The sequence below is a fragment of the Impatiens glandulifera genome, chromosome 1 (assembly GCF_907164915.1).
Source record: "Impatiens glandulifera chromosome 1, dImpGla2.1, whole genome shotgun sequence".
NCBI lineage: Eukaryota > Viridiplantae > Streptophyta > Magnoliopsida > Ericales > Balsaminaceae > Impatiens > Impatiens glandulifera.
Genome location: NC_061862.1, coordinates 38,024,856 through 38,038,162, shown reverse-complemented (window position 1 = coordinate 38,038,162; position 13,307 = coordinate 38,024,856). Strand labels below are relative to the sequence as shown.

At 32.9% G+C, this 13,307-nt stretch overlaps 2 protein-coding genes across 3 annotated transcripts; both read left to right on the top strand.

Annotated features, from left to right (window-relative positions):
- The first annotated feature begins 206 nt into the window (after positions 1-206).
- On the top strand, positions 207-6,066 carry LOC124922223 (oxysterol-binding protein-related protein 1D). Of its 2 annotated transcripts, XM_047462958.1 has the most exons (8): positions 209-1,025; positions 1,757-2,113; positions 3,313-3,400; positions 3,685-4,154; positions 4,462-4,617; positions 4,837-5,145; positions 5,224-5,568; positions 5,645-6,066. In XM_047462958.1, the coding sequence occupies exons 1-8, from the start codon at positions 498-500 to the stop codon at positions 5,825-5,827; spliced, it is 2,436 nt and encodes an 811-aa protein (XP_047318914.1). In that variant the 5' UTR covers positions 209-497; the 3' UTR covers positions 5,828-6,066. The 2 variants fall into 2 exon arrangements, with proteins under 2 accessions (XP_047318913.1, XP_047318914.1); XM_047462957.1 differs by having other exon boundaries at positions 207-1,025; positions 4,837-5,568.
- Positions 6,067-9,259: 3,193 nt separating this feature from the next.
- LOC124922224 (protein JINGUBANG-like) lies at positions 9,260-10,556 on the top strand. The gene has a single exon (XM_047462959.1). It carries the CDS (start codon positions 9,285-9,287, stop codon positions 10,527-10,529), a length of 1,245 nt encoding a protein of 414 aa, XP_047318915.1. The 5' UTR covers positions 9,260-9,284; the 3' UTR covers positions 10,530-10,556.
- Positions 10,557-13,307: the final 2,751 nt, after the last annotated feature.

Genomic DNA, 13,307 nt, shown 5'->3' with positions numbered 1-13,307 from the left:
CAAAAGAAAAATAGTAAAAAAATAATGAGCTATATTGAAAAAGGAAGGATATAAAATGAATTGAAAAGAAGAGTAGAGGGCAAAGTAAAAGAGTTAGAAAAGATATAGGGCAAGATTGATGGATTAGTAGTAATTGAGTAGCTTCTGTACACTGACTGTGAATTAAATGGATCTGTTCTGTTTCAGCGATGCCCCATTTTAATTGTCTGCAAGCTTAATTGCCGTCAACTTTAGTGTAATTGCTTTGCCCCCATCTCTCTCTCTCTCCGATTCCCGTCGCTTTGCCGATCTATCTCCATTCCATTCCATTGTACCAACTCATTCTAGAACTGATCTTCTCTATCATCGCTCATTCGTACCCCGATCGGACAGGACAGATCGGAGTTGATCGGCTATGAGTTTGGGCATTGATTTTATGCATATGTACTGATTCGTATCACTTTGCAAGAGACTCAGAGCGGTTCTGATTACATATAACCTCGAGGGTTGTTGCAGTTATGAATCCATTGTGTTGCATCGCTCCGGTTTCGATCGATCGAGATCGAAACAGTCCTTCCGTGGTGAAGCCGCAAGGTTCGTGTCAGTTAGGGTATGATAGCTCTATGAAAAATGTGACCTACAGTGCGAAACCCAGTTTCTCTACTCAGGTGTCCTCCTCCGGTACAGATTTGGATGGAGTCTGTTTGACTCAGAATAGTGAGTTTGAAGATAATGTAGTTGAACAGAGAGATACAAAGCTTTTCTCCGGCAATGGCGGTGTTAATGGCACTGTGGCTGGGATTTTGTATAAATGGGTTAACTATGGGAAAGGATGGAGATCGAGGTGGTTTGTGCTTGAAGATGGAGTTCTTGCTTACTACAAGATTCATGGACCAGATAAGATTGTAATGAGTCCTTCTAGAGAAAAAGGAATGAAAGTGATTGGAGATGAATCCTTGAGGTATATGAAGAAGACGAATTGGAACAACAATCGGTTTAGTGATTCTTCAAAGCAATGGAAACCTTTTGGGGAGATACATTTGAAGGTTAGTTGTCGTATTCGTTTTCCCATGTATATTCATCAAATTATTATTGCCTTTTATGGAGTTAATATAGTAATCATACTCTTTTTTTCCCAGAGACGAAAACCGAATCTTATGGTTCTATACTGAACTGTTAGAAGGTCTGTCCAAACAAGGACAATTTTCATCAAAATTTTATGCTTTATTTGTCCAAACCAGAAATTAACAGGAACATTTGTAAACTATCACACCTTAAAATATTGGTCTAATATGAGAGTGTTAACATTATAGTTAAACCCACCCCTAAGACAATCAAACAACTTCATGTCAACTGGCTTAAAGAAGGGTGAAAAAGAGTTCATTTCTACCCATAAAAGCTCATTAAGCAAATAGATGTGGTTAGGTTATTGTTAATTTTGAATTACAGTTACATAATAAACCAAATGAGATGTCAAAACAACATTATTTCTTAAAAGTGGTTATGTGAGGCCTCAATTGACTCAAAAGTTGATTTCATGAAATTTTACCTAAAATAGTTCCTTAGAGTAAACTCTGAGTTTTCTCTGCTAGACTTATATGTGTGTGTATATGGAAACAGGTCAGCTATTTCTATACTTGCTTCCAATTTTGTGACAGCAGGATAATTTGGCTAGATGCATATATGTTTGTTATTGAGTCAGAACCCATGAAATACCAGTGTTATAGTACTTAAATATTTGCTTATTAAATGACATTAAACTTATTAAAATTTCTAGGTGTCTTCAATTCGTGCTAGCAAGTCAGATGACAAAAGACTATATATATTTACGGGAACAAAAACTCTACACTTGCGTTGTTTCTCTAGAGAGGACAGAACAGCTTGGATTGAAGCTCTGCATGCTGCTAAAGATAAGTTTCCTAGAGTTCTGTCAACCAGTGATTTTGCACCTCCAGAAGAGATTGTTGTTTTGACGGATAAGCTACGATCAAGATTACTGCAAGAAGGCATCAATGAAGTAGTCATAAAAGATTGTGAAACAATTATGCTATGTGAAGTATCTGAGCTACGCAATCAGTTGAAAACTATTCATCTTAAACATGTTATGTTGCTGGACACATTGCGGCAGTTGGAGGTACTAACACAGTTTTGTCTATTGGAACTTATATGTATGTCATAGATTATAATTCACTTATAGCAATCATTTATGCCTCAAATTGAAGTGTCAGCTCATTTTCTTCTTTATGAATTTTATTTCATATCTTCTTGTAATTTAGTACAAAGTTCTTCATAATTTGGTTATTTAGTTATGGTTCATCAGACAATAAAAAGAAGTCACATAAGTAAATCTTGTTAGTATTCAAGTGTAGAACTATGATATCTATACAACAAAAATCTTGCCATGTCTTGTGTCTGTTGACCTCAAACGTTCAACTATGCTTTGACCAGATGAATGATACTACCATTGCAGTATTCAAGTAGTTTTCTTCCCCATTGCTGTTAGTTGGACTAGATCAAGTGTTATTTTCAGATATCTACTAATATAGCTGGAAACTATGAGTTATTTCAGTTAGATTGCATTCTGCACGGGAAGTTTTTTTATTTATTATATAAATGCTCGAATCCATGACCTGGACGTGAGGCTTGCGCTCTACCTCTGAGCTAAATGAGCCTTCTTGATATGGGAAGCTTATTTGTGAAAAAACATATAATTTGTGTTTTGCTTTACACCATGACCACAAATGGTTTTTGGTGAAAGCGTTTAATTATTGAAGGATTTGTGTAACTAGGATTTAGAACTTCTATGACGATCTGGTGGTTTAGTTTGGAAAATAGAGTTATTTTTAGTTCCATTGAGCTTGGTTTCTCCACTTGTGTCTTATCCCTTTCAGATAAATTGATGTACCAAACTGATTTGTGGTAAACCACTCTTCCAAATGGTTTCCACAATTGGAGCTTGTTTGCTTTGGGGTTATTTGGAAAAAAATGTGGATTATGAAATCAAAACCTTGTTTGTTGACCTTTCGTATTTAATTTTATAAAAAAAAATAAAGTAGCAGTAATTTGGTATTTTTATTGATGAATTGAATGTTTTCATTGATAAAGTGTTGATGATGAAAAAAATCCAAATAATCCCACATCAAGCAAGCTTTTGTATCTTGTTTCTCCATCATAGAATCTTTTGTTCCTTTCATCATCTTCCATTCTCTGCACACTGTTCACAGTGGTTTGTATTAGTCTACCAAGTTCACATGCTGTAAGTTTCTGACTATTTATTGATTAAATATGTTGCAATTCTTATTATGTTATTGGCTATTATTTTTTGTTGAGTAGACAGAGAAAATTGAGCTGGAAACAACAGTAGTGGATGAAACAAAAAGACGGGATTCATTTTGTGAACAGGGAAATAGAAGATTCAGTGGTAAGTTATGCTTTCAAGATCAGGTGGAACTGTCTTTTTTCATACCTTTGAGTATTATATAATGTCTAATCATTTCAGAAAATGTATGCATAATATACTCTAACTGAATTGTATCTGGTGAAGCAACTGTCATAAAAAAACATTAACAGTCTAAGTGCTAGAATGTGTTTGTTTGAGTATGTATGGCTATGACTTATGAGGAGATTTTCACTCCCTAGTTTTAATGAAAGTTCTTTAAAAAAAATGATCTATAATATTTCTTTTTTTTCATCATGATGTTGCAGATTTCTATTCCATAATGTCAGAGGGTAGTGGAAGTGACTCTGATGCAGATATTGAAAGTCGATATGGAGTAGATATAGAATCAGACGAGGAAGATGGAACCTATTTTGATACAAATGATTTCTTATCTTCAGAGAGTCTAAGAAGTGCCTCATACAGGAGTAGAGACAGTGCAGGAAACGGTTGCAATTCCATGGTAGACCCATTTTATTCTGATGGTTCACAGCTTCTTGGCAAGCAGATAAAGCCTATCAAGTATCCATATATTAAGAGAAGAGGCAATTTACCAGAACCCAAGGAGAAAGAGAAACCAGTTGGTCTATGGTCAATAATAAAAGATAATATCGGAAAGGACCTATCTGGTGTTTGCCTCCCAGTTTACTTTAATGAGCCATTGTCTTCATTGCAGAAATGTTTTGAAGATTTAGAATACTCTTATTTGGTTGATCTAGCCTCGGAATGGGGAAAGCAGGTCAGATCTTCATTACAAGTTATAATGATTTGTTCCAAATGGTTATATATTTCATAGTTCTCGATTTCTCTTTTGCAGTTATGTTCAATGACCCAAAATTTCAAAATGCTATTCTAAATGGAAATTTGTTTGGCAACAGATTCTTTGCCTTAATTACTTGCACTTGTTTAATCAACATATTTATAAATCTCCCTTGGATAGATGAAATGAGAGTTAATCCTACAATGAATTGGCTTTTGATTCATATTTACTAATTAAACTGGTATCTTAGTTTTCTTACTCAATAAAAAATTCTCACATGCTGCAGGGAAATGACCTGATGAGAATATTAAACATTGCAGCCTTTGCTGTTTCTGGTTATGCATCAACTGAAGGTCGGCAATGCAAACCATTCAATCCACTTCTAGGGGAAACGTATGAGGCCGACTATCCTGATCAAGGTTTACGATTCTTCTCTGAAAAGGTGTTATTCCCATCTTTTAGTAAATCTATTTGTTTACTCATCTTCTAGGATTTTTCTTGATTCTTAGAGCTTGTTTGATGTAGGGTTTTCTTGAAGTAATCATTTTTTGTTTGAAATGTTGAAAATGGGATTAAATGGCCAAAATAAAACAAGGGGGTATATTAGTTGATGATGGAATAAGGTATTAAATCCAGAAAGCCTTAATGACCCTGTTTTCAGGTGAGCCATCATCCAATGATTGTTGCTTGTCATTGTGAGGGAAGAGGATGGAAATTTTGGGCAGATTCAAATCTGAAAGGAAAATTCTGGGGACGCTCTATTCAGCTAGATCCTGTGGGTGTCCTCACCCTCCAATTCGAAGATGGGGAAACATTTCAGTGGAGCAAAGTTACTACATCTATTTATAACATAATATTAGGTAAGATTTATTGCGACCATTATGGTACAATGCGCATCAAAGGCAGTGGCAACTACTCCTGCAAACTCAAGTTCAAGGAGCAATCAATTATAGACCGCAATCCTCATCAGGTAAAACAGAATTACCCTAAACATAAAATAAATTTACAAAATCTGTCTCTAACTAAATTTACTTTCCGATCATTTCAGGTTCACGGTTTTGTACAGGATAACAGAACAGGTGAAAAAGTGGCGATGCTGGTTGGGAAATGGGACGAGGCAATGTATTATGTTCTAGGAGACCCTACGACAAAACCGAAAGGGTATGATCCTATGACAGAAGCAGTTTTGTTATGGGAAAAGGGGAATTCCATTACCAAGACTCGATATAATTTGACACCTTTCGCAATCTCGTTAAACGAATTAACACCTGGCTTATCGGAGATTCTCCCGCCGACAGACTCGCGACTTCGGCCTGATCAAAGACATTTGGAAAACGGAGAATATGAGATGGCGAATGCAGAAAAGCTCAGACTTGAACAATTACAAAGACAGGTATTGAATTGCAATCCTTTTTAATTTTTTTTTTTTTTGAAGAAAGGGCATTACTGTAAAACATGCTCTACGACAGGCAAGGAAGCTGCAGGAAAGAGGGTGGCAGCCGAGATGGTTTAGGAAAGATAAAGAAGATGGGTGCTACCGATATGCTGGGGGATACTGGGAAGCGAGAGAGAAAGGAAATTGGGACGAAATTCTAGACATATTTGGGCAGCATTCTGATTCAACATCTGTAATAACAGAAGTATATGATTAAGGTGCATGCATTCTCTTCCTTTATCATGCTGCATTATTTTGTTTTCTTTCGTTCATTTCCTTGTTATAATTAAAGCTAGGGTTGGTCCTCATTTGTGTCTAAAAGAAAATGCTTAGGTTAAGTCTATTGAATGGAAGGTAAGGGAAAGAGAAAGGAGGAAAGCATGTTTTTATCATATTGTATGGTCAAAAAGCATTCTGGCAGCCAATTATAATACATGTCTAATTGAATTTTTTGTTGTTATTGAAAAATGGTTACTTTTTGAAGAGAAGAAGAATAAGGCAGTGTGGTCACATAAATGATAAAACTGACCTAAACAGGGAAAGACTTGTCTCAGTGTATAACTAATTATTAATTAGCTTGGAAATACATTATTGTTCTGCTGATGCCCTCCAAAACAAGGTACAGAGCCCCTTGTTCAATTACAAAAGGAAAGAAAGAAAAATGGCCAAGATTAGTCTAAGTTTAAGAGTCTTTCGGTTCAATTCTCACTAAGAAACCCGTTTCAATAAATTGGATTCTCGAGCTTATCTATTTGGATATGCTAAACAATGAATCACCTTATAATTAAAGGGTTGATGAGACATTTAGGTTTTTGCTATCATAAATGGATGCAAAGTCTGGGCAGACCTCATTTATCTGGAAAAGACTTGGTACCTAATTTGGTTGGCCTTTACTACTGCAAATAATTAAATACTTTTTGAAACTAATCAATAAATGAGGTCAATTATAAGCAAATTGACAAGGTTTGTCGGTTTGGTTCTTCAAACATCATTTTCCATTATTCAATATGTGTTTTTCAGAGCCCTTACACATCACATTAACATTTAATACAATTTGTAAAAGTCCATAAACAAGACTTGTTTAATTCATGCCAAAAGAGGAACGTTTAAAAGCCCTGTTCTTGTTCATGCGACTATTAACATCTCAATTTTTTAAATTGCAATGCAAAGTCTTTACTGTAAAAATAATATTAAGAAATTAGTAATTAAAGAATAATAAAAGGATCATTACAAATTTGTTGAAAAAATATGCTAAAATTGTGGTATATGAAAATTCATTTCAACTGCGTTGGACAACAATATGCCGCTGTAATTGTGTTTGATCTGTCGCTAAAAGTGTTGCTAACATTTTTATAAATTACCGTTCCAATTGCAAAAAGACAATAATTTTTTGTTATTACTATTAGATAAAGTATAATTAATTATTTGAACCCATTGATGACTACGTTGTTTACATCCCATAACACAAATTAAAAAAATATATAAGGGATAATAAGAAATCAATTGACAAATATAAATTTACTCGTGATTTTTTGAGGAAGACACTTTGATTGCTATTCGAAAAAACGAAGCTTTGTAAAACATAAAGTTTGATCTTCATAGTGATGTAAACTATAACAAATGTATAAGCTAAATATATATTTTTTTTTGCCTTTTGCCTTGTGTGGTTGAATATTTTTTTTTCTTTTATATTTATTTATGTATATTTGATGGTTGACATGTTTTTTCAGTAAATTACAATCATTTATATTTATTTGGTTATGTTATTTTGATGTGCGTGGTCAGTGAAATAATTTGTTTTTTCTTCTAAAACTTATTTTATTACTTTGTGACATGAAATAAATTATTTGTAATAAAATATTTATATTATGATTAAGACATACTCTTCTTTTTATTAGTTTATTTTGTATTTTCTGAAAAGAAGGAATAATATGTTGAAACTAAAATATACAGTACTTTCTAAACTGAATCCAAATGGTTGAGTTGATTGGTTTATTAAGTAGTCGAACTGTCCAATCGAGTTATATTTACATATTTCTTTTAATAATCAAATTTTAAACTATAAATTTACAATATAAATAGTTAATAATTGTAATTATAATTACTAAATTTAAGGTTTTTTTTTAAAAAAAGGTTAAATTTTTATTGAAAACACATAATATTCGTTCAAATGTAAAAAAAAAGAAAAATAAAAAGCTGAAAAATAAATAAGAAAATAACATAAGAATTTTAAATGCCAATAAGAATAAAAAATTCTCGTCCAGTACAATATCCTTTTTTTCGGATTAAAACGAACGCGTGTAACATAAATCTTTTGTGACGCTCGTATCTATAACTTTTCCATTCGAAAGCTCTTCTATTTCTTTTTTCTAGATTGTACACCATATGATGAGGGGAATTAATTTTTAGTCGTCCGCGATTTTGTTGCTAGAACACAATTTAATCCATTTGACCCAAAAATCAACGATTTTTGATGGTGTATCCTATTTAAATTGAAGAAGGTTTTGTAGAAGAGCCCATATGCTATTGACAAGGTCATAATGTATTGGCAATGTCACAATGTAGAAGAATGTGATTAATAAATTTTTCACTTTTCAAACAAATGTTGCATCGAGTAGCGAGATGAAATCATTTTTTTTCGGTTTGTTAGTTATCAAGACTCCTCCATTAATAGTTTTCTAACCAAAAAACGAGATTTTTGATGGAATTTTTGGTTTCCACACATCTTTCTAAAGAAATTGGGATTGAGTATTTTGAAAAGACGCATGATAAATATAGCTAGTTTTAAAATTAGGAGAGTCAGACAAAAAATCTAAGGTAATTATTTATTAATAATTTTTGAAGAACGAATAAAACTGACGTAATCAATCACGATGAACATACTCAACTTCTTTGAGTATACAATTAAGGTCAACAATTTTGGACCCGACACGAAAACACGATCCAAACACGAAAAAATCAGGTTAATGTCATGTATTTTTTTTTGTTCGGGTCAAAATCAAGTCGAACTGTTTAACATTATTAATAAATATAAACATGTCAAAATTGAGTTGACCTGAAATGACCCAAAATAGACCTAATATAGTAATATTCCATTTATAAGTTTTTTTATTGAGTTTTGTGTTTTTTTTTTTCTATTTACTCACTCATTTACTTTTATAATTTTTTTTAAACGGATTTATAATCTAACTTTATTTTTGTTTTGTATTGATGTCATTTTAATTTGAAACAAATAGATGTGAAATAATTAAATTGGGTTAAGTTAGATAAATCAGATAGGGTTCTGGTCAATCACAAATAAACTTGTGAGATTTAAATTAGAGATTTTAACACAAATTACTAGACAAGCCATGTAATGTTAGTATTGTTAAACTCGTTAACATGTCAACCAAAACCCGCACCCTAAACTTACCAAAATTGTCATTCTACAAAATTACTCATAAAAAGTAAAAATATTAATTAAGGTAGCATAAGTTGATAACAAGACAGTTGGGGACCTTGGCGATGTCATTGAATAATAAAAGAACATTTATGAGATTTGTTGAAAACCTTTTCCATGCCCATAGATTTGTGCTTCTTCCCCGTTTGAATTATCCCTATAAATACTGTCACTTAACGTATGGATGAACCAGAACCAACAACACTCTCTCTCACAATCTCTCTCCTCCTCCGACATGGATGTCCAACTCTGGCTCTCCACATATCCCACATCAACCTTCGTCGTCGACGCCGGCGAAGATTATCAATCCATAAACTCCGACCACCACCACCGCCTCCACAGCAATCCTTCTCTACAAACCCTCCCTTCAATCCCATCTCTCCAAAGCCCCATCTCTCTCGAATCACACCCCTTAATCCTCCTCTCCGCCACCTCTCTCCACCTCATAACACCTCTCCCGGCAGACATCGGCGCCTTCGCCGTCCATCACAACCTCCTCTACGCCGCCTCCGGCCACCAAGTCAACGTCTACGACGTAAACATAAACTTTAACCTCATCGACACATTCAACAACACAACCCACGATTATTCCTCCTCCGGTTCCGTCAAATCCATCACCTTTCTCAAAAACACAGTCTTTACAGCTCACCAAGACGGAAAAATCCGTTCTTGGAAATTGACCAATGAGAATAAGCATAAACTCATAGCTGAACTTCCCACTGTAAAAGATCGTATTTTCCGCTCAATCTTCCCCAGCAATTACAAGAAAATCAGACGGCATAAGAAGAGACTCTGGATTGAACATTACGATGCAGTTTCGGGTCTCTGTTTTTCTAACCAAGGGTATTTAATCTCTGTTTCTTGGGATAGAAGCTTGAAAATATGGAGGGAAACCGATTACCGATGTATCCAGTCGATTAGTAAGGCACACGAGGATGCGATTAACGCCGTGATTGTTTCGTCGGACGGAGTTATTTACACGGCGTCGGCCGACCGTCTGATCAAGGTCTGGGGTTTAGGAAAAGATGATAAGAGAAGCTATTCTTTGATGGGTACTTTGGAGAAACATAGGTCGGCGGTGAATGCGTTGGCGTTGAGCGGCGACGAGTCGGTTCTGTTTTCCGGCGCTTGTGACCGTTCGATATTGGTTTGGGAGAAGGACGGAGGCGGCGGCGGCAGTTATATGAGGGTTAATGGGGCTTTGAGGGGGCATATGGGTGCGGTTTTGTGTTTGATTAGTGTACGTGATGTTCTTATTAGTGGTTCGGAGGATCGGACGGTGAGGGTGTGGCGGCGGGGGTTTGATGATGGTAAATATTGTTGTCTGAGTGTTTTGGATGGACATGAAAAGGCGGTGAGATCGGTGGCGGCGACGACGGCGGAGGAGGGTTGTGATGAGGGCGGTGGGTTGAAGGTGATTAGTGGGAGCTCTGGTGGAGTGATAAAAGCATGGCAGATTGTTTTCTCCACTTGTCATTAAACTTTTATTTATGTCTGCTAATCTAACACATGCAATGTGACATGATGGAAAGGGTGAAGTTCATAATTATGTTTATTTTGATAAAATAAAACTATCCTAACAAGATTTTGCATGCTATCATAAAATTTACAAAATGAAATGATAATCTAAACATGAAACGAAGGTTAACTAGGGATGTAGAGTAAATCGAACAATGATTGAAATAAACAGGTAAAAATCATAGGAGAAATACATGGAGAAGACATTAATATGAATGATAAAAAAAAATAACTCATTATTAAAATATAAAAATAATTTAAAATCAAATAATTTTGTCCCATGTACAGCTAAAATGACGATAAACTCAAAAAATAATTATCAACGACTCACCGACGATCGGTGATTGAGTGTATTATTCAAATCACAAAATCAGAAATAAAAAATTCGATCCGACTAAATAATATACCATACCGAACAAAACATAATACTAACTCAAATTGAGTGATGAAAAGACACGAGACACCCTTCTACGCTAAAAAAAATTATGGAAAAATGAAAAGAAAACTAATGTTTTTCATGAATACAGCCTAGCTTATCGATATAGTATAAGACATACCCAAATCATTTACATTTTATACTTTTAACTAAAATATAACATCTGAAATTTCGTACATTATGAATTAATACAATAGTATAATCAAATTAATTAATTATACAAGTGTTCTAATAAACAATAAAAAAATAAAACTTAATAGCTGTAATAACTACTTCAAATTAACATCATAAGTGATAAATTTCATAATCCAACTTTTAATTATATTAGGAAGATTCTCGTGCATCAGATAAAAATATATTTTTATAATGTCCTGCGTTCATTAAATTTGGTATTAAATTTAAAATATAAAGTGTTATTAACCTAGTTGGTTAAAGAGTTGTATTTATTTTTGTTAGGGTGTGAGTTCGAAACATACCTAAAACATTTTATATTTTATTTTTAACCGTTTTAAGTTTATGAGCGGGTCAACTCAGAATTCGACCAAAGTATTCATTTACTCTCACATATATATCAAAATTAACCACCGTTTTCGATCCTGGAATTCGGACACTTTCAAAATTAATTATCATTATATATATATATATATATATATATATATATATATATATATATATATATATATATATATATATATATATAAATAATAAATAATAAATGACAACAAAATGCAAATTGACGTAATTAGAGTGGGTTTAATTAATAATAAATAAAGTAAAATATTATTAAATATGTGGCAACCTTTTAAATCTGGTCAACCGCCTTGGATAAATTGGATCCATTAAACTAAGCTAATCACGATTCTCTAGCATCATCATGAGTAAATTATGACAAATTAGCTTAGTTAATTAAGAACTTAATTATTAATGTTTAATTATCTTAACTAATTAAAGACTTATTAATTTGATTCATAATTTAGTAATCTTAAATATTAAATGATTTGTCTGTTCTTCCCTACTAGCTAGCTAGTGTCCTCCTGCCCACTAATCAATCTATCTTGTTAATTTAATTAAACATCCCCATTAATGAAACACTTAGGGTATACATAGGACGAACAAAAGCTTTATCATATGATTCACAACATTAATTTTCTGATTAAAATCCTTAATTAAAGATTAGGATGCAGTAGTAGCTAGCTAGGCTGTGGGCATCACAATCATAAAAATATCAACAGATTTGAGGCTTAATTAGATTAATCTTTCTTAGCTATTAAATTAATAAATATATATTATTTTGTATGCTCAATCAATTTCTTATGTGTTTTTTGTTTATTGTACCCAGCCCCTGGTTTTGATCATTATTTATTCAACTTATTTTATGATCATAAGATCCAAATTCAACCCATTTTTGTTTAAAGGGAAATAGCACAAAAATATTAGGTAAAATTAATTAATAAGGAGGAGGTGTCGTTTAACTTATTCTTTTAATCAAAGTTATAATTTGTTTAGCTTGTCTCTCATTTTTTAGTTCTTAATTATACGTTTAAAAAAAAAAATCATTCATTAGGATTTAAGGTAGTTCAAGTGAAATAATTCTATCTAAGATATCGAATATAACATACTTGATTCTTACCCACAATATCTTTAACTTAAAATATTAACTATAAATGTATTTAAAATAAGAGTTATTAACTTCTTCCAAACCTATATTGATCAACTTCTGAACTTTGGCCACTAAACCTATAACTCATCTCCATTTTTTTGATTCATTTCTTGTCATGTAACACTTAAGTAGATATAATTCACTTTGATATTTTCTTATATTTTTTGTCAAATTCTTAACTATAAAATATGTGACAACAACATAGACTGTTCCAAACTTCATTTATAGTGGGTCAAGTTCCACACAAATATTGATTCCTATTCTACTTATTTATCCAAAAGTTTAAATAAGTGACTTTTTTTCTTTCTTTTTTACCTTACACACTATTTCTTAAAATTGAAACCAAAATACTTTGAAATAACCCTAAATCAAACAATCTAAAACCATGAGATATGCAAAACACATAACACAAAGTGTGATAAATATTGGAGTGGAGACAAGTGGGCAAGTTGGAATATTAAATGAAGAGGAGAGTTGGGAAACTCAATAAACTAGGTGGACAAAATGTATATTATTATGTAGATAGATAATAGATGTATTGGCTATGACCATGATCCTATACATTTACACATATATATGTCTTATAGTATATGATGAAGTCAATGGATGCTTTTCAATAAAAGATTTAAAAAAAACAAAAACAA

Bases quoted from the DNA above. Each gene is read 5' to 3' on its own strand.
- LOC124922223 (XM_047462957.1), top strand. From the start codon at position 498: ATGAATCCATTGTGTTGCATCGCTCCGGTTTCGATCGATCGAGATCGA. The intron at 3,401-3,684 runs GTAAGTTATGCT...ATGATGTTGCAG, and splicing joins GGGAAATAGAAGATTCAGTG to ATTTCTATTCCATAATGTCA. The intron at 4,618-4,836 runs GTGTTATTCCCA...CCCTGTTTTCAG, and splicing joins TACGATTCTTCTCTGAAAAG to GTGAGCCATCATCCAATGAT.
- LOC124922224 (XM_047462959.1), top strand. From the start codon at position 9,285: ATGGATGTCCAACTCTGGCTCTCCACATATCCCACATCAACCTTCGTC.